The sequence below is a fragment of the Anopheles moucheti genome, chromosome 2 (genome assembly GCF_943734755.1).
Source record: "Anopheles moucheti chromosome 2, idAnoMoucSN_F20_07, whole genome shotgun sequence".
NCBI classification, from domain to species: Eukaryota; Metazoa; Arthropoda; class Insecta; order Diptera; family Culicidae; genus Anopheles; species Anopheles moucheti.
In genome coordinates, this window is record NC_069140.1 from 50,856,239 (window position 1) to 50,875,134 (window position 18,896).

Here is an 18,896-nt window from a genome sequence, read left to right on the forward strand (position 1 = left end):
AATTAAAGCTAACATCCATACGTCGGTGAAGGTTAGACGCAACAATACCGGTGTAGCGTCCCGTCGGATCGCGAATGAATATTACAGTATTTATGCTCAAACCATCCCTCCTCCTTCTAATTGACTGTTTGGCCTTGAAAATCCATCCACCTAGGATCATGAACGGACGGTTGTGGAAAGTGTATCGCCATTAGCATTTGGGTAGCAGGATCCGTGCTGCCACCGACGAGCTTCATCGAACACAATCGACCCAAAACAAATGACGTGCATGGCTTCAATAATTGATTCACCGGTCGTCGAGCATCCGTCCAGGACCGAACGCGTTTCCTTTCGATAGAGAGCCATAGGTCGTGCGAAAGATCAGAATCGACATACAAGTGTGTCAATGCGCTTGACGAATGGATCTAAAATGAAACCACAATAAAAACGGACGAACGATCCGCCGAAAGGATCGCCAGTTGCAAAACATCACCTTCAACGGTTCACTCATTCTCATCAAATGTGCGAAGGTCTGAGGTTACGGTTTTGGGGGTTGGACGAAGGTCAACCCTTTCGTGCTGTTTGCCATCCACCACCTGTAGTGTCCTTGGTTCGTTGGTGTTGCGCAACGATTCGATTCTAATCAAATCAAACTCTAGCGCGTCCTTCTGCCCGTTTGCCATGCCGAAATGGAATCCCAGTCCGTAGCGCGTAGGGTCGTTCACATGGCGACGGGGGTGTTGTTGTTTTTCACACAGGCATAGGTCTTTGTGCGAGGGTGAGATATACCAGCAGCTCCGGGTTGTCTGGGTGGTGAATTCCTGGTGGCTGGAGATATTGATTTTTTCCGACTACACCAAAAACAACGACAGTAGTCCGTGCGCGTCTGCCACCCGGTCGGACCGTGACGTCAGCCAAAGTAATATCCTTTAAGTTCTGTGATTGTAGGTGCCTGCCTAACTCACCCAGGGTAGGAAAGCTTGGGGACGAAGGGTTTTTGGATGCTCTTCACAACCAGTTTCCACGCTTGATTGGTCACTGTTCGTGGGACTTTCGCGCGGCGTATGAAAGAATTCGATTACCCACGGATGTGTCTTGCTGCTCTTTGTTTTGTACATAAGAATGTGCATTTACGTTCGTTTTTGTTTTGCTTTGCCGTGTTAGTGCTGCCAAAGGACAAATCTGTGTTTCATATCAGATTGTTAGGTAAGATTTGTATACGTATTTTTTCCTCCGGTTCAATTGAAGTGTTTAAGAAGGGAAATAAGTGAGTTGGTGCTGAAACAAGTATTAACGCAGCTATAATAAGCTTATAGGCCCTAAAAAAAGGATACATTCTGCGTATTTTGTCCATAACACGTCTGCGTCTTGTCCATTTTCAAAAAAAAACTATAGACAGACAGAAACGATCATTTTCATAATGTTTGATCTGCATTTTCCTTCTGTCCCGGGAGTACCATTGAGTGATACGTCTAGCGCACTTTTGTTGCACCGTTTTGGTACCCAAGAGACAGCAACAGAAAATCAAAGAACCAACATACTGGTGCCTTTAACAGCAATCCTCAATGGAGCCAGCCAGTAAGCGAACACGAAACGACAGTCGATCGTTCGAGTTGCTAACCAACAATTTTACTGCTCAGCTACTTTTAAATGTTACCTGGTAAAGTACGTTGCTCACATGACGAGTGGCTCGTTGGCACACACGGAGGGTACAAGATCAGTTAGCAACGTTTGAGTGGGATGAAAACAGAACCACCCCCTGGACATAACGGTCGTCCAACAAATGATGTAACTGTACCTCCGTGTATTTTTTTCTTGATACATTTTATTTCTTTGTTAGCAGGAGGTCTTTGTCAATAATACCAAATAACGCCTACCGGAGTCGGCCCCCGAATTATGCGAAACTGTACCACGGTTGGTTATTTACGATCTCCACCCACAGTCCCTGAAATGTCTCGACTGACTGGTGCATGCAAGGATTACAAACAGGAACGATCCTGCGCATGTAACGAAATGACCTCGTGACAAGCAGTGCTTAAGCTCACCATGTTGCGATTATGCTTTATTAGCAAATGGAATTTGAAACACATTTGGTGTGCTTTTTAAACCCCATGTTTTCGGTATAATGAATGTTTTCAGCAGCACCGAGCGTAATTAGCCCGGGTGGAATCGGTATGTGTTGTACATGCTAAAAAGACACGAAAAACCTTCTTTTTTTCAAAAAAGCAAGCAACAGATGACGCTAGCTAGGGGTAACGAACTTATAACGTCAACAAGAAAGTCAATTTGACCAGGCTACTCTGGTAGAAGAAGGGTTGCTACACACGGAATTACGATAAAAGAGCATGTAAAGTTATTGTTACGCGCTGTCGGTTTAACTTACTTGCGCATAATGATTTCCGGCACCGAATAGCGCCGCCGAAGTAATCCCGGCCCGGGGCTGGCCGCATTCGCGTACGTTCCCGCTCCCATTCTCTGGTGAACTGTGTTAAGGCTGCAACTATCGCACAAGCTCGATAGGTCCCAGTTCGATGCGGATGACTCGCGGCTGTCTTGGCTGTTGGGAAGAGAGTAAACCACAGAAGGGAATCATATATTATGCCACCATAGCACTATTGGAGTATGTATTGAAATTCTTCGCACCGAAATTCAAGGCAACAACGCACTGAAATGAACTCATGACATTGAGCATTATTTTTAGACCTTGCACATTCCGTACGGCATAGAATTCCCGGGACTGCGCCGTTACGCCGGATGTTGGTAAATGCAGTTTCTGGGCATCACAACCGCCAGACGAGTGTTCGGAAAACATTTCGATGTTAAAACGCCGCTAAATTTAAACAACACCGGCAACAGACGGACTACTAGAACGAGCATAACAGACCCGGAATATCTCGTGAGAACGATTTCCTTGTCTGCCTACCTAAATGTAGCACAGACCAGAACGCAACAATCCTTGGACTTGGGTTCTCACGTACGTATGCGGTTCCGGAACCAGGGGGTCAATGCTACTATTCACCGTCCCGGCTGGTAAAAGTCACGCGAATTTGTGCAGGCGTAATTTTCCTTTTTTTACGAGAATCCATGACATGCAAAACTCATGGTGACGTTTTATGACATTCCAATGAGTAGCTGATGCACCGAGCAACATGCTGAACACAGATTAGGAACAGTTAAATACGTTTTTACGATAAAATACAACACAATGCGGAAGGTAGAAAATATTGTTTTTGTGCAATCTCTGACAGTTCCCCAAATAGCAATTAAAATCGATCTAATCAATGTTGCCAGTAGTGCTCGGAAATGACAGTTCCAAAGATTGCTCAAATTCAAAAAGAAAACAAACTACAAATTCTTTTGTAACAATTAAACACGATGGAAAAATAAATAATACACTTAAAAGCCACATTATATGCTAATTTTATTATAAAAACCAGGTATGCCTATTTTTCGTGATATCAGATTAACCCGCAAACGCCGAATCCCGTTGAGCACGAATAATCGGGGCTAAGCTCCGTATTTAGTAATTTAAGTATGAAAATGTTTCTTAAATATGTACATCACTAGAATTTTCTGACAATGATCTAACAATTTAACATTTGTACTTCGCTGCACTTTGTCTGAAATTCGTGTGCTTCACAAGGTTAGACCACGTTTAGAGGATGATACATTTTGCCATCGTACAAGTTTGCGAAATACGTGGTATGAATGATTCACGACGAGGCTCTAGATATGGCTGTGTGTTAGCGTGTGTGATTTGTTGTCTAAACACACAATAGTGCGCAGGTAATGTAATACTTTACTACCTTTATAACATTACTGTTGGACAGTTCACTGCTTAGCAGTCTAATTATTATGCCCTTCGTTTCAATTGCTATACCGTGCAGTGCTACAGGTGCAGCACACAATGCTACAGGTGTATGTCTGTTAAATTCGATCTGGAGGCAACAGGTGATAATCTTACCAAAGGTATTAACGCCCCCATTTAACAGGATATCTTGCAGGATAATATAGAACAGCAGATGCAAAAGCCTGTTCTATTTATCTGGAATGTATAATTCTTGTCTAATTATGTTTCACATCATACAAATATAAGAAAAAGTACTTTTTACAGTAAATAAGTACAAATTGCCGTCCACTGCACTAGGCAGGGCGCAATTAATCGATTTAGATGAAGTTTCATAACATTGTTGGCAACACTGTAAACGACGATCGACGATTTACTTTTCGCTGCCAATTAACAACGACTGAATACTTTTGTGCACGGCCTTTTGTACAAGGAACTGTTTTACAAGTGATATAGGAACGCAATGGATAGGAACGGAAATTATCATCACTCGTCCTTGGTCATACCAAACGATCAGACTGTGAGATCGGGCGAATCGTTTCATACCGCACAAGGTTGGCAATTGGAAAGAACGTATCCTTATCTATTCGGTACCCAAACTATTGACTGGAGCTGCTCCTTACCATACAGTGGTCGTGTTTCCTATAGCAGCAACACGCAGATTGGTGATACTATTGCAACGAACTATGAGCAAAAACAGCTGCCTGAGTTTGAATTCTTTTGGTCGATGCCATCCTCGACACTATCGACGACGGTGTTCCCAACGAAGGTAAACCGAACTATTCTTGGACGTACAGCTCAGCATCGTATGATGAAATCATTACACTTCTTTTGCATTGCAGCACCTGAAGGATGAATATTACGGGGACGTTGATGGCACGGTGTCAACTCCCTTCTATTCTCCACCGCCCGAGAATATTATGAAGCAACCAGACACACAACCCAGCTCCATGTTACCGTTGGATTATCCGCACTCCAAGCTACCATCTAAGAATCAACCAAATACTCACCATTCGACCGACGGCACACTGCTGCAACCCGTGCTGCACAACTCAGCTTCCGTGCTTGATCTGACTCTTCCGGCGGACCAATCCAAACCCAAACTATTCAGCCCGTGCACTTCCAAATGGCGCTGTGAACAGTGCAATAGGCACTTCGTTAGCCAAACGGGTCTAACGCATCATAACAAGGCCAGACATGCGGGTGTGCGACCGCACCGTTGCGGAAAGTGTGGCAAACGGTTCTCGGAACTGGTGCTGCTCCAGCGGCATGTTTTACGCCACGTTACGCAAAACAAACCGCACAGGTGTGATCAATGTCCAAAGACTTTTTGCTATCGTACAGATCTGCGGCGTCATGAGTACTTTCACACCGGTGATAAACCGTATCATTGTTCCGTCTGTGGGCGAGGATTCGTTCGGTGGGATCATATGCAGAGGCACGAATTAACGCACCAAAAACAGGAATCTCAGTTCAAAGAGCTAACGGTGGAGGATAGGTTTGCAATGCAATATGTCGACGATCGATCTGACCGATCGCCAGAACAGACAAATAACTAGCATGTAAATTAGTTAATGTTAATGCTACTTTCATAACGAATGGCCAGGTCGCCTTGATAAGGAACAAAACAAAACAAAGTGTGTGCGCGAGTGGTGGTATACTTTTATGAAGCAATTGACACATCGTCACCGGTTGACAGCAAAACGTACTATCGGTTGGGGCAAACGATAATAAATTTAGTGTGTGATTGTGCACATTCACGTCTTTTTACGCTCATTTACTTAATTTAATAACATAAAGAAACACTTATCCAAAGGTGTACGCCAATAGTACAAATAAGCTTTTAATTAAACTGCGTTTTGAGTCCATCGTTGTAGCATTTGGTTAGAAAATCGACTGAATATTGTGCGGTTATGGTCTTACCACACACCCCCTACAACCACATTTTTATTCTTCAAAGGTAAGTGAAAAAAAACTAAACCTGAACTAAAAACACAACTAAACAGGTATGAGGGTGCCTCTCAGCGCGTCCTGCTAAAAACGTCCAGGTACCAATCTTGGTTATGCTTGGTACCACGCACGGAGAAGCAGGAATACCCCAGGTAGCATGATCGTACCTGTTCCAAGGTATGGCAGAATAAAGTGTCACAGGAATTACGCCCCCAATATGGATACGATGCGTAGCCGGCCGGTAAAGTGGCAGATCGTACGACAAAGTCTAGCATGTGCATTTTCTCTCTTTCCAGGATCGCTTCTGGAGCAATACCGTATAAAAACTGCAAGCGAAGACAAATCACGTAACAGTCGAAAATTTTCCTCTTAGCAGAGTGGAAGGATAATCCGGGAAACGTGTTGAAGCTCGAGTATACAGCGTCCGCGTCCGTGCACAAAATGCAAACCAATACTATCGAAATAATGGCAAGTGATCAGTTCAGTGGTTCGTGGAGTGCGATTCCTTACGGTTACGGCGACTACAGTGTGCCGCCGAGTGCGGACTGGATGACGTCCCCGTCAACGAACCTGGAAAGTGCCCGGCAAAGTTGTGAATCCCTGGCGCAGCAAAATAATTTCTTCCAGCCGACGAACGGAAGAGCAATTCATCGGCACTCATCGCAGTCCTCACCAGCGGAAGCTGCCGAGGCCGAGGCCACTATAAACAGCTATCCTTACGCGGTCCCGTATCATCATCATCAGCATCAGGCAGCAAACTATGGACCGAATCCGCATGTGCAGCAAAATCATCCGCAGAAGCAGCCGCAACCGGCCAAGAAGATTGCCTCAAACAGTGCACGATATGTTCCTCACGGTTACTACACCCAAACTGGGCGTACATTGACATCCGCTGCTGCTGGATCACCAGCGCCCCAGCAGAGCTTGTATCCTTCCCCACCGGGCCAGGTGCTGTCGACGGAAGAAACGAACTACAATGGCAAACCGTTCGGTATGGTTTACATGAATGGCAACCATCCATCGGCTCCAATCGGCTACACCGGCTACACGGAACCTGTGCTGACCAGCTTATGCAGTGGACCAGTTAGCAACGATCTGTACCAACCGTACAATGTGTCCCCCATGAGCTATGGCGAGAGTGCAGCGGCATACCCTGCCATTGGTCTGAGTACGTTGGAATCACCGTTCGCACCACTAAAGTACGACGCGTGGACTTCGGAATCCTCCATCATCCAACCGTTGATGTCACCGATGGAACACCCGATTGCGATCAAGCAGGAATATATTCCATCCGCGTTTAATACTCCCTCGCCATCTACCATCACCGGTGGAAGCTGCATCAAGATGGAGCTTCTGTCCGATTCATCGCTATCGCCTCCTCCGGGAAATAACCATCCGGCGGAAGTGCACGGATCACATGACGCTTGCAAATCACCGTCTTCGTCTCATCTGCTACCTCCACCGAACGACAAAAGGTCAAACAGCAATCCCGGCACCATGCCAGTGAAAAAAGCGACCCGCAAAACGAACAACTACGGTGACCAGTACGCTTGTCTCGAATGCAGCCGTACCTTTGCGCGGCAGTGCGGTCTGACGCAGCACACAAAGTGGCACCATTCGGGCGAGAAACCGTTCCGCTGCATCACCTGCGGGAAGTGTTTCAGCGAACAGATCGCACTGGACGATCATCTCGAGCGGCACACGAGCACCGACAAACCGTACCAATGTCTGCTGTGCCCGAAAGCGTTCTTTCACAAGAACGATCTGCGCCGGCACGGGTTCCAGCACTCCGGGAAGGCACCGCACGCTTGCCGGTACTGTTCGAAAACGTTCGCCCGGAAAGACCACTGCCACAGCCATGAAGGATCACACGAGCGGAAAATGCAGCGCAAGCAGCGAAGAACAAAACGGGTATCGGTTGCTCACGAGGAGCAGCTGCAAAGCCAACAGAGTTAAGGAAGAGATCGCCATGTGGACGAAATATAGAGCATCGTGATATTCGTTAATTTATTGTATGTTAATTGTAAAAACGAAATGTACAAGTGACTATGACTGGGGGGCAACAAGGTCCGCGACATAATATGTGATTTGATTGTATAAAATGTTACAATGCACAAGTACAAGTTAGTTGTTTAAGACATTCGAAGAAAGGACAATCATGTACAGTGATCGTACAAATAAAAAGGAAAAGAAAAAGCCCATAGAAAGGTTAATTACGAAATTCGCCACTATTTGCTCAAAGTAAAAGGTAAATGATTATAATATTGTTACGGACTAGATTGACAACGTAGAAGGAATGGAAGTGTTCCATATCACGCAAAGCAGCTATCTATTTATCTATGAATACCAATGCCAACGTATCTTTGTCCTACATTTCTCCACAAACAGTTATCGTTTCGCAGTGAGCCCCAAATCAACCAAAAGTTTATAACAATGTTTGACAATGATGTAACCTTCGACTTGCAATCTAGTAGAACTTGTTTCACATTATTTATGCACAATGCCTCTCTTTTAGCGTTATTGTACCTAGCTATTCGAGTTGATGCGAAGTAATGGAAGATGAAGTTACACAATCTACTCCCCAGGGAGGACAGGTCCACACTGTAAGGAAGGCTCACATCTCCTCTCCTGTCAGAAGTGGTTACATCGCTCAACCAACCGTAATTCAATTGTCCTTTTTTATTTGTATGAATGGTTGATACACGGTATGTACACGGTTGCGTTTGCCAGATCGAATAAATTCGCAAATGCGAAATGTGATAATACGCAACCGCATTAGAGTAATCCAGCGGTTCTAGGCGGTTGAAAAATCTAGCGCGTACAGACCATGTGCAGGAATTGTTAACCAACAAAAAAAAATATTTAGATAATTAAAACTAACTTTCGCTCAAGGAGTCAGTTCATCGATGGACGGCACCAATCCGCTCCTAGGGGTACCTCATTCAAACACGCAAAGGTCCTAACGGTTGTGGTCCTCACGCAACGTACCGATAGTGAGTACACTACACTGACCAAGCGCCGGCAAACAGATGGGGAGCAAATATAGTTAATAAATTATATCATGTACATCATGTACATAACGAAGTTCATGTACATAACGAAGTTCATGAACTTTTTAGGTGTCACTTTCCCTTTTGGAAAACTGCTACCCCTTCGCAAGGGTCCGTTAGTTTTCGCTACTGTGCGATAGATGGCGCTCCGTATGTAAGCTAGTGAGGTGAAACGAAAAGTTACTCTGGAAATTTGGAAAAGTATAGATTTTGTTTTGTGGCAATATGGCAACGCAAAGCATTATTTTTCGCGCCTTGTATATTATCATTTTGTTATGTTAGTACACTTATCATCATTACTTTCCGTAACATTTTTCTCACATTTGCGCGACAAGCATGACGAATCGTTATTGTGTTCTCAAAATGGGGGGGGACAATTGAAGGGTAAAAAATCGCTACACGATGCTTGCCTCTTCCAGCATCATTAGTAACAAAACGATCTGGGGCAAGCGTAGCGTCTGGTCGGTTTCTAACTGATCGCGCAAAATGATTTGTCGAGGAACTGTAAAGCACAATTTCCACAGAAACGCTTCCTCACACTTAGTCTGATTACCCAGGAGGGGCAAAAAGTTTGTTTGTTGAAAACGAAAGCGGCACAAAAATCACGAACGTCCCAGATGATGTTTATCAGGCGTTGGAACCGTGGAACCGCCTAAACGATGATCTCGCAACACGTGCAACACGTGCTCCCGGCCGCGGCCGACACGGAACTATCATTCTACGTTGCATTATTAATGGGACCAGTTTAAGGAATGGCAAAGACTGTCAAGCGCGCTGGGATTTCGCTGGGTGCTTTGTTGATGGATATATCGTTGTTGTTTTTTTCGGTGATGGCCTAACAGCCAAACCTATTAGATGCTTTTTATGTGAACCGAAGGGGATGAACAGAGCGAACGAATCTATGCCACCATTAAGGGTGTCGTAAACAGTTTGTTCTAACTCCAATCAGAGGACCCATATCGAGCGCAAAAGCAAATGGGATCCGAAGTCTTCGGCGAATGGGTCTGCGGGGAACTCGTAAGCGCTGTTGAGGGTGTGACGATTATTCACGTGGAATTAAAGTGTAATCAATATGTGTTACGCGGGAACTTATTGAATGTGTTTAAATACAATTGGTGGAAAATTGAAAATTCTACTAAATTCATATACAAAAAAATATATTTCTACTATCATCGGGCAAAGTTTTGCAGAAAGCGAGGCGTACATTAACCTCACCAGATTTTTTCAAACTCACCACCACCGGGTGCTAACTAGCTCTTCATTCAATCAAGCGCCAAAGGATGAAAAACGTAACGCCCACAGCCAGAAACACCGGATCCCTACCGGCGGAAGTTTGAGCTCATTTTCTCGTGAATAATTGTAAACCTGCTCATATACCTCTTCCATTCCTACCACCATTGCTTACAGCTGGTGCTGACTTCCGCTGTGCGTTCTTATTTCGATCCTACGTTTGGTCGTTCGCTTCTTTTTTACACTCCAAGTTTTAGCCTCTGGAATTGCGTCAAGATGGACGGGGGTGGGAGAGAGAGTTTATTTAATTATTCACGTGTTTTAACCTAACCCCTGCTAGCGAAAAGGGGATGTGGTATTTGTTATTTTTCTTTGTGGAAGGCGCTTTGAAGTTTTGTGGTAAATCTGTGGCACACCGGAATATCCGAAATCGTGCACACTACCCCACTACTTCCGGCAGTGGGTCAGCAACCGGCGCATAAAATGAGTATCATAAAAGGATCAAACAAATTCTCTCAGAGGGGTCACTGCCTGATGGAGTAAGCGGCAGTAGTTCATTCCACAGCGAAGAATGTAACATTGGTGTGTCCCGAGTGCGTGGATTATAATTTAATTAGTACCATTTAGAAGCCAGAACCAGGAAGCTCCACCGTCAAACCCCTGATGGAATCTGGTGGAATAGATCGGAATGGAATTCAACCCAGAACGGAATCCGTCCTTCGGAAAACCATTTTGTAGGTCAGTTCTGGAACAGTTTTTTGTTGTATCGTTGGCGAAACTTTTAATCCCACCCTTTACTTTCCCACATAACAAATCCGTTACCTTTGCAAATGTGATCGTTGTGATTTCGGTGTATTCCAGGCAGATCGAACCGTACGCAGGATCTGCTCGATGTCGGGAATTTTTCGACCTGGGAAAGAAAAAAACAAGTGAACAATTAATGATACGCTGTGTGAAATTGTTCTTTTTTAATGAAAAAAAAGCGATTTTAATGTACGTGTTGCTTTTGACCGCGTATATAACCCATTGGAGTACGTGCGTACGTGTCAATTGATACTGGCACTGGTATTATCAGCAGATTGTTTAACGCTGACCACCAGCGTTTTGTCAACTTTAAGCGTCCCAAAATCAATAGCCGACAGGGAATCTTTTATTTGCTGTGATACTATTTGATAGTGTGGTATTGGATGTGGTTAACACATAATTAATTGAGCTCGGTTTGGTCCGAATGTAGCTCGGCATTATTTAAAATTGTATTAGTCATACGGCATTCCCAATAAGATCATGCTTAAACAAATGATTTCCTCAGTATATTTGGATTGGAAGTTTTAAAGATTAAACAACCTTGGACTGCATCAATATAATTGCGCGGAATTTAATGCGATAATTTTATCTACAGTGATCTGATACAAACATAATTACTTGTTTCAGATTACAGCTCTATCACATTTTAGACCTCATTTAAGCAAATAAAAGCCAAATCCATTTCCAAATTAGGTTGAAAGAGACAACCAACCACGCATCGAACAAAAGTGAAAACGTGTATGAATTAAATGTGTTAAAATAATTCAATCTAAACCATGTTTCATCGCCCGCACGTTTCAATCGAGTTAGCGCAAGGTGTGCGCTTGGTGAGGTAAATAAATAATGCATTTTTCGATACCCTTCCTCAGCAGCGATTTCTTGTGAGTTTGTGTTTCTTTTATTTTCAGTTCGTGATTGGCCAAAAACAGACGCACGGTATGCCACGGTCCAAGCGTGTCACCGGACCGTCCAACTGCCTTTCTAATCGCTCACACAGAACATCAGATTCGTCGTGCGTGATGAGAAGAACAATTTCGGGTGATCAGAACGGCGTGACGATGATTCCTTGAACGGCCTTGAGCAACGGTGGCCATTAGCGATCGATAAGTCAGCGAGACGATAGCCAGACGCAATCTCGAGTGTCCGATATGGTGGTCGGAGCAGCTGATAAGCGCTGGATGGATCAGCATGGCCATTGTAGGAAGTTTACCTTTTTTTCTCTTCAATTATTGAAAAATTCTTTCTGGTCTCTATTTGCAATTAGTACTACACAGACAATGCAGACTACGATAAGTGAATGGAGGAAATCTCCTAAGAGCCATTATCATTTATCTACACTTATGGGTAGTAAAGCGCAAATTGTACAACTTTATCATGCGGCCTTGGTAACGTAAACCGAACAAGGGTTTAAAAGGGTTTTTTATTGTTTATTTCAAACATATCCATGCGACATACGACATACGACATTGAGCGAAATGTTACAGCACTACAGCTAAATTAATAACAAATTCAAGCATTACTTAATGGAAAGCTATTGCAAAAGTAAAGTAGTTATTAATTCAAACTACACTTGCAAAAAGTGAATGCGAATGTGAAGTTGCAAAACAAAAAGAAGCCTGTACTATATCACAAGTTTTACGACATTATACGCTGGACAGGTATGTAAAGCAGCAGCACCACGACCAACTCACACCGCACTCAACGTTTTTCCATTTCTAATTATTAAAACATAATTGAATAAAACTTCACTTATTCCTACAAATAAGCCGTTCGGATGACAATCGCTATCGTCTTGCACTGGTACCAGCCTCACCGACGTCACCGACGCTCAAGTCAACGTGATCGCCATCAGTTCAATTGCGCGAGAGCTAAATGCGAGAGTTAAGCCCGGTGACATTCACCGCTAGTTTGCTATGCCTTCAAAGAAATATTGACCAACCCCCTTCCCGGGGGGATGTCCGAGATGGATGGATGTTGATATTTCTATTGCACAATGCATAGAATATTAGTTATTTATGGACGCATTATCTTACGCTTCAATCATCGAACCGCACGGTAACCTTTCAATCGCTTGGATAGGAATTGCATAAAAGAATTGTTTCAATAAGAGGCTATTTACAACGTTCAAGCAGGATATACGGGACAGGGAAACGATACATTAAACCCAAACACCATAAGGTGTGCTTGAAGTAGAAAAATGACGATAAAGCAGTGTGATTCGCGTAAATTCGACAAACACGTCCAAGCAGATGAGATCAGTCGGAGGAGTGATAAAGGACACTCATTTATAAACTTCCCATCGATAGAGTGTGCGCTGCATATCATTTAACAGCACGAGGAAGATGCGTACGTTTAGAGGGTTAACGAAACCATTTTGGGTAGACCCTTAATGGAGGGACATACATTAGGAAGGACTGATAAGGTGACCCTCTTGGTAGTGTGCCTCTTGATGGTACTTAAATAGCACAAAAGCCTAATGATGGCCTTCTCTTTCAAAATGCCTCAATAGAATCAATATCAATAGGTGATCGTGTATGTGTGAATGAATTTTCAACTCCACCATCAGCAGAACTTGAGCACTACGAATGGATCATCTATGCGCACGAAAATCAATAACGAATTCGTGAGCGATGGTACAGAGTAAACATTATTTTAGAACGGCTACAAGGTGGGACCGTAGGTATCGATTATATTACATTTACTTCAGCAATAGTAAACATAAACTTGAGAACACTTTCAAACAAATTTCGAGTGGAAACAGAACTTCCGAGAGATCTTGTTTGAGGAGCGATGTTGATTGCTTCTTCCATTTCGTTCGAATTTAGTTTGCTTTGCGTTGGAAGTGAAATTTCTAACGCCAGCAACGAACAGTAGCCGCGGCACATTCTTAACAAGCTGGCAAGACTCTCATCCGACCAAACGCAAAGGTCATTGCTAGAGGTTGGTAAACTTGGCTGCTTCCTGCTCGATGGAGACGCCCCGGCACTCAAGTTGTATGGTTTATTGCTTCTTTTGCTGCGGTTCTTGCTGCCAGCATACACAAGGATGCTGAGTTTCTCTTGCGCAAAACTCAATATTTGCCTACGGTCGAGGGTATTGCACCCAAAACAGAAAAAAAACAATAAACATTGTTTGAGTTGTATCGCTTTGAAAAGGTTTTGTCGGGTCCTGACCACCTGTGCGCGCGTAGAGAGCATTTTCGACATTCGAGTCACCGGACCGGTCGAGAAGTGTCCTGGGCGAGAAGTTTCCTACTGCTGGTGTGTCTGGGCGCCCTTTGTTCGCTTGTGTGTTGCACAAAGTTGGGAGCGATAAAGTTGGACACCGTATGGACCAAATTTACATCATTAGCGATCACCTAAAAAGCTACCAAAGAATGTCGCACTCTAATTGGAGCGCATCTCCCTGCTTGGGGAAAAGTTTCTACTCGTAAAGGATAAACTTCACCTTCGGACGAGCACGCGAATTATCTATCTGGCCGCCACAGATTAATGCTTCGTGTCGACTGCCTAGGTGCTTGTTTAATTTTTCGGAGATGATCATTCTGATCCACCGACATCTCACAAACAACGCGCAAAGTGACATCCGAGAGTGTTTGCACCGGCGGAAAAGTGTGTAACCAGCATTACTTAAGGGCCAAATTAGGGTCCCTACGCGACCCGCCAGACCAACCGGCGTCGAGCAGCCCGAAAGAGGTTAACGAAAGTGAATGAGGTTAGGTTTGGGGCCGGTCGCCGGCTAAGGAGCAATTAAACTCGCGTTTGCACTAGATCCTTACGTCCGATAGCCTTCCCAAAACGGTCCGAAGAACAATCCGAAAACTGAAACACCCTCCGAAAGGGAACGGTGGTAATGTGGTCTAATGTGTTGTTGTGATTCGTTGTTTCCGTCTTACGAGTTCAGGCCGGCCACTGCCGGTTTCTGCGGCCAATCTTTGCTCACTACCTACCCAACGTATAGCAGCTTGATTGACCCGTACAGGCTATTGACCCAAATTGTACACACCCGAAAGAAAACACTGTGAAACACAAAACGTATGCTGAACTCGCGTAAAGTCTACGCGAGTTGCTTGGAGCAGGTCAGCTGTCACACTTTTCGATAAGCAATGCTAGTGAAATAAAAAAAAAGTGTATATATCCATACAATTTACTCCAATCGAGCTCCTGGGTTTGGTTTTCGCGGGGCAGGTGACACGAACGGCATCTCGCCATCGTAAGTCGTGGCACCGTGGGGCTCTGCAATAGCCTCATTTCACGAGTCGGCTGCCCGAGCCCAACCGATTATCACGTGGCCGGACCTGAGTGGTTTCCTGATTTGTGTGGGGCAGTAGTCAATGCAGTGGCTTCGTCCCGTCTGGCCCGTAGTGTCCGAAATAAATTGATCCATTCAGTCGCTGTCGTCCTGCGGGGTAATGCCCGTGGTAGAACTGTTTCGACATTACCTGGTAATCGGTAACATTCTTAACCTCCTTTTTGGTGGCAGCATTTACGGAGACACGTGTTTGAGACATAACTGTAATTGGTAGCTTTTAAAGGTGTACATTAGTTCTAACCCGAGCATGAGCAAGAAACGAAAACAATGTTAAAAAGAAATTAAAAAATAACATTTCTGTCGCGCAGCATGTGGTTTAAGTTCTATCAAATGGTTTTAATAACAGTTTAACAATGTAATTAATCTGATCAAACCATTAGAGGTTGTCTGGTAAAATAGTGACCATAATAGGTTGGTTAAGTATTACTTACAAAAAGAAAAACATTGTTAATAAGATATAGAATATAATAGAGTGGAATAGAATAAATTCTTAACTCATCCAAACTTAGTTTTTATTCTTGTTTTTCAAAGGTAACGTCAGAGGTTCGTAAATAGTGAATTTCTATGGCTCTTTCATGGGGCATTCCTGACACTTTTGAATCTTGCACTGGTGAGGTCCATCCGAGACTCGAATATGGATGAACTATCTTCTATACCAATGACCCTGGCTATCTAAACAGAATAGAGCTATCTACACAGAATGCAAAGTTGTCTAAAGTATCAGCTATCGTGAGTTAAAAATCAATACCATATGCGCTATAAAAACGACCTCTTTAAGGAGTCTTAGAACGACACCGGATGACCCGGTCTGTGAAAATGTTTTAAGACGCTCAGAAGGGCAAACGAGGTGGTATGGTAGTCCTAAATTTGGACCTCCGTATGGTCCTAATTTTGGAGAAGGATTGGTGGAGAGTTGATGCTCTTGTAACACAAAATCCTGAACTTGTAGTATCTGACAATCGGTTATCTTTGTCAAAGGATTATTCTTGGGGTTGAGCTTGGCCAAATTATTTAATGCAGGGGTCGTCAAAGCCGGTTAAGAAAAATTGAAAACCCTCAAAAGTACACAAGATTTCTTTCCGATCGCTCATTTGTGTACAACAGCCTTCGTTCGCGTCTACGCGTAGCGACAAGTCGTAGCGGCCACGGTCGCTATACGATGAAGAAAGCAGTTTTGTTTAAGTATTAAGTAACTTTAAGAAAATCGAAACGTAATGTCTCAATGCAACGACTATCTGTACCGTGTGATAAGGCGTGAGTATGACAGTGTTTGGTTTATGATCAAAAGCTGCATGATTTTGTTTCACATTCTGCAGGTATTTTAAGGATTTTGAGATATGTGCATAATTGTGATTAGAAAAAGTATGTGTAAAGTACGTGAACCAATACGCTTAAAAATTTTATATTAAAAGTTAACCAGTTACCACCTATTTCATGTATCTAAAACCTCATTCGAAGTGTCTGGCTCGCAGCTTCTGAATTGTTTCTACTATCTCTACTAGCATTATTCGTGAAAGGTTTGCCAATCCCTGGTTTAGGAAGCCGTTTGGATAGGCCATTACTACCTTAACATTTACTTGAAATAAACTATATGGTTGAATATAGGATTAAAGTTTAAACTCAATTTAAATCCTGTTAATTCACAATAATATGATATTTGTATCTTTTGTATTGTGTTTACTAAAATAACACAAACCATAATGTATATTGTGAAAACATGTTACGCCATGCAAACTCAATCAACAATAGCAACAACGCCAAGTCAATTCTAGCACGCCTGCACTTTCTCACCACAGCAAGGCTGTCAACAGTCTTAAAAGCTTCTTACCATTTGGCCTTTGGCACTCCCCGCACGCATCAATTTCCTGCGCTTCAAATCCTTCCGATCGAGATTAATTTGCTTGTGTAATAGCAAATCAGACACTTGGCCCATCAATAAGCGGAGTGGAGCAAAAGAAAACGAAAAAAAGGTCACCAAACAACCTATCGCAAAATTCTTCCAACTTGCAAGACGGAGGTCACGTCTCGCCAATAAATGTCCTGACCGTCACTGGGTCTACAGCATCGTAGGTTTCAACTTATGCGGGAGACACCCACCTATTCCCGCAAAACCGATGTGATGGATTGCGAGGGGATCGTTTTGTGGCGCGATTTATCTTATCACTTTGTTGTTATCGCTTTTGTTGGCATAATTAAGCGTTGCACAGTGGCGATGAGCATCGATGATCATTGGACGAACGGATCGTTTGGTGGGATCATACGGTGGGAGTAAAATTAATAAACAACCATTGCTGGCCATAAATTCTGCCACACTTGTTGTATGTGTACCGAGAGACAAGTGGCTCAATGTCAGTGGTTATAAAAACCCTTTCTTGAGCATGCATATCAAATAAAGGGCAATTACTCTATTTAAAGCGTAGCTTGATTGATGTGAACCACAGGACGCTAGACGGAATGCAATTTTACAATCTGCGGTAATTGAAGTTGTAAATTGCACTGCTTACAACCAGAAGGAATGCATCTTCGGGGCAATCGAGCTATTTAAAGCTTAAGTAGTTTAAAAATAAACGATCTACTATGCCGCTGTATGTTTGTGGAAATGGTTAAATTTAATCATCTCCCAAACGACTTCAATGTAAACCATGAATAATGGTCTTCAATGTCCTTCAATTGTTCTAAGATTCTAACGTCGTAACTCAATTCCATCGACTTGATGAATCAATTAAGCCAGGTCATTAAGCCATCGGTGGTCATTTTCACCCAGTATCCATTGTGCCGTGTAGTGTTCCTTCACGCCACGCCACAGTTCAACACTATTCCTGGGGGATCCTACCCATCTAAGGATGACCATGACCTTTCACAACCATTTGCCGTTCCAATCGATCGACGTCATTGCTTCAAGCTAACCACAAAAAAAGGGGCAAAGGAAGGGAATGCTGCTCGAAAAAAAAAAGAACTCAGCCCTCGGGCAAACCGTAACCACTGCGCTGTGGGGTGGATGTACGGAAACTTTCACACTCCGTGTGCATTCGGATGGCTATAATCCGCCAGGACATGAAGCCATCGCATTGCACCGATGGGAGGCAAGGGAACCCGATAGAGCAACTCCATTATAACGCTCCTGTCAAGGCAAATGTACTCACTCGCCGTACGGTTTGTGTACGGCGCTAGTACAAAAAAAGGAAGATTATCTTCCCGTCCCGTATATCGTGCCGTTGGTGTTGGTGGGTGTAACACAGAAATGTGGGCACGGTAGACGAGATTTATTGAGGCAAATATTAAGAACGAAGTGCCGATAAAAAAAAGAACATCCGGCACACGTTTTATTCCCACGCCAAGGAAGCAAGCTGCGCGGTGCAACGGAAAAGCGTCAGCCGAGCTACGTGACGGTATCCACACGCTGCAGATAAGCAACACGTTGTCACTTAATCCGCGTTGCTAACGTGCGGGCAAAGAGCTTTAATAAAATTGTGCTTTATTCCATGATAACTTAACAATTACGTATGCTCCAACTTCATCTGCAGTTCTGGAATTGCTGAGGTGTCAATCCTCTCGGGACAGTAGCCGGGCAAATTATCCATCATTCCACGCAAATATATAAAACTCTGAATTCTCTGAGCTGTCACATAAGCAGACAATCTTGCTTCCCTTCTAGCCCGATTGTGGTGTGGTGGAGGTGAATGTCGTTGTTAATATTAGAACATTAATAACACGGCTAGACCGAT

General features: G+C 43.7%; 3 protein-coding genes across 5 annotated transcripts in view; 2 read left to right on the forward strand and 1 right to left on the reverse strand.

Moving 5' to 3' along the window:
- Positions 1–18,896, reverse strand: part of LOC128299335 (uncharacterized) — a 40,086-nt gene that overhangs the window by 14,707 nt on the left and 6,483 nt on the right. For 2 of the 3 annotated variants that reach the window (XR_008287297.1, XR_008287298.1), the window contains exons 1-2: positions 2,623–2,992; positions 2,363–2,536 (exon numbers count right to left, since the gene is read on the reverse strand). Coding sequence is in view for 1 of the 3 variants with exons in the window: in XM_053035261.1 (XP_052891221.1) it covers positions 2,363–2,536; positions 10,879–10,966 (262 nt within the window). In the remaining 2 variants the exon portion in view is untranslated. Of the gene's footprint in view, positions 1–2,362; positions 2,537–2,622; positions 2,993–10,878; positions 10,967–18,896 lie in introns of those variants that run through there. The other variant, XM_053035261.1, reaches the window with a different exon arrangement.
- On the forward strand, positions 4,223–5,590 carry LOC128299337 (zinc finger protein 135-like). Its single transcript, XM_053035264.1, has 2 exons — positions 4,223–4,595; positions 4,669–5,590. Exons 1-2 carry the CDS (start codon positions 4,290–4,292, stop codon positions 5,383–5,385), a joined length of 1,023 nt encoding a protein of 340 aa, XP_052891224.1. The 5' UTR covers positions 4,223–4,289; the 3' UTR covers positions 5,386–5,590.
- On the forward strand, positions 6,075–8,718 carry LOC128299336 (PR domain zinc finger protein 1-like). Its single transcript, XM_053035263.1, has one exon. It carries the CDS (start codon positions 6,218–6,220, stop codon positions 7,730–7,732), a length of 1,515 nt encoding a protein of 504 aa, XP_052891223.1. The 5' UTR covers positions 6,075–6,217; the 3' UTR covers positions 7,733–8,718.

Excerpts from the sequence above, each read along its gene's own strand:
- LOC128299337 (XM_053035264.1), top strand. The coding sequence starts at position 4,290 with ATGGATAGGAACGGAAATTATCATCACTCGTCCTTGGTCATACCAAAC. Across the intron at positions 4,596-4,668 it reads CGACGGTGTTCCCAACGAAG|CACCTGAAGGATGAATATTA; the intron begins GTAAACCGAACT and ends TTTGCATTGCAG.
- LOC128299336 (XM_053035263.1), top strand. The coding sequence starts at position 6,218 with ATGCAAACCAATACTATCGAAATAATGGCAAGTGATCAGTTCAGTGGT.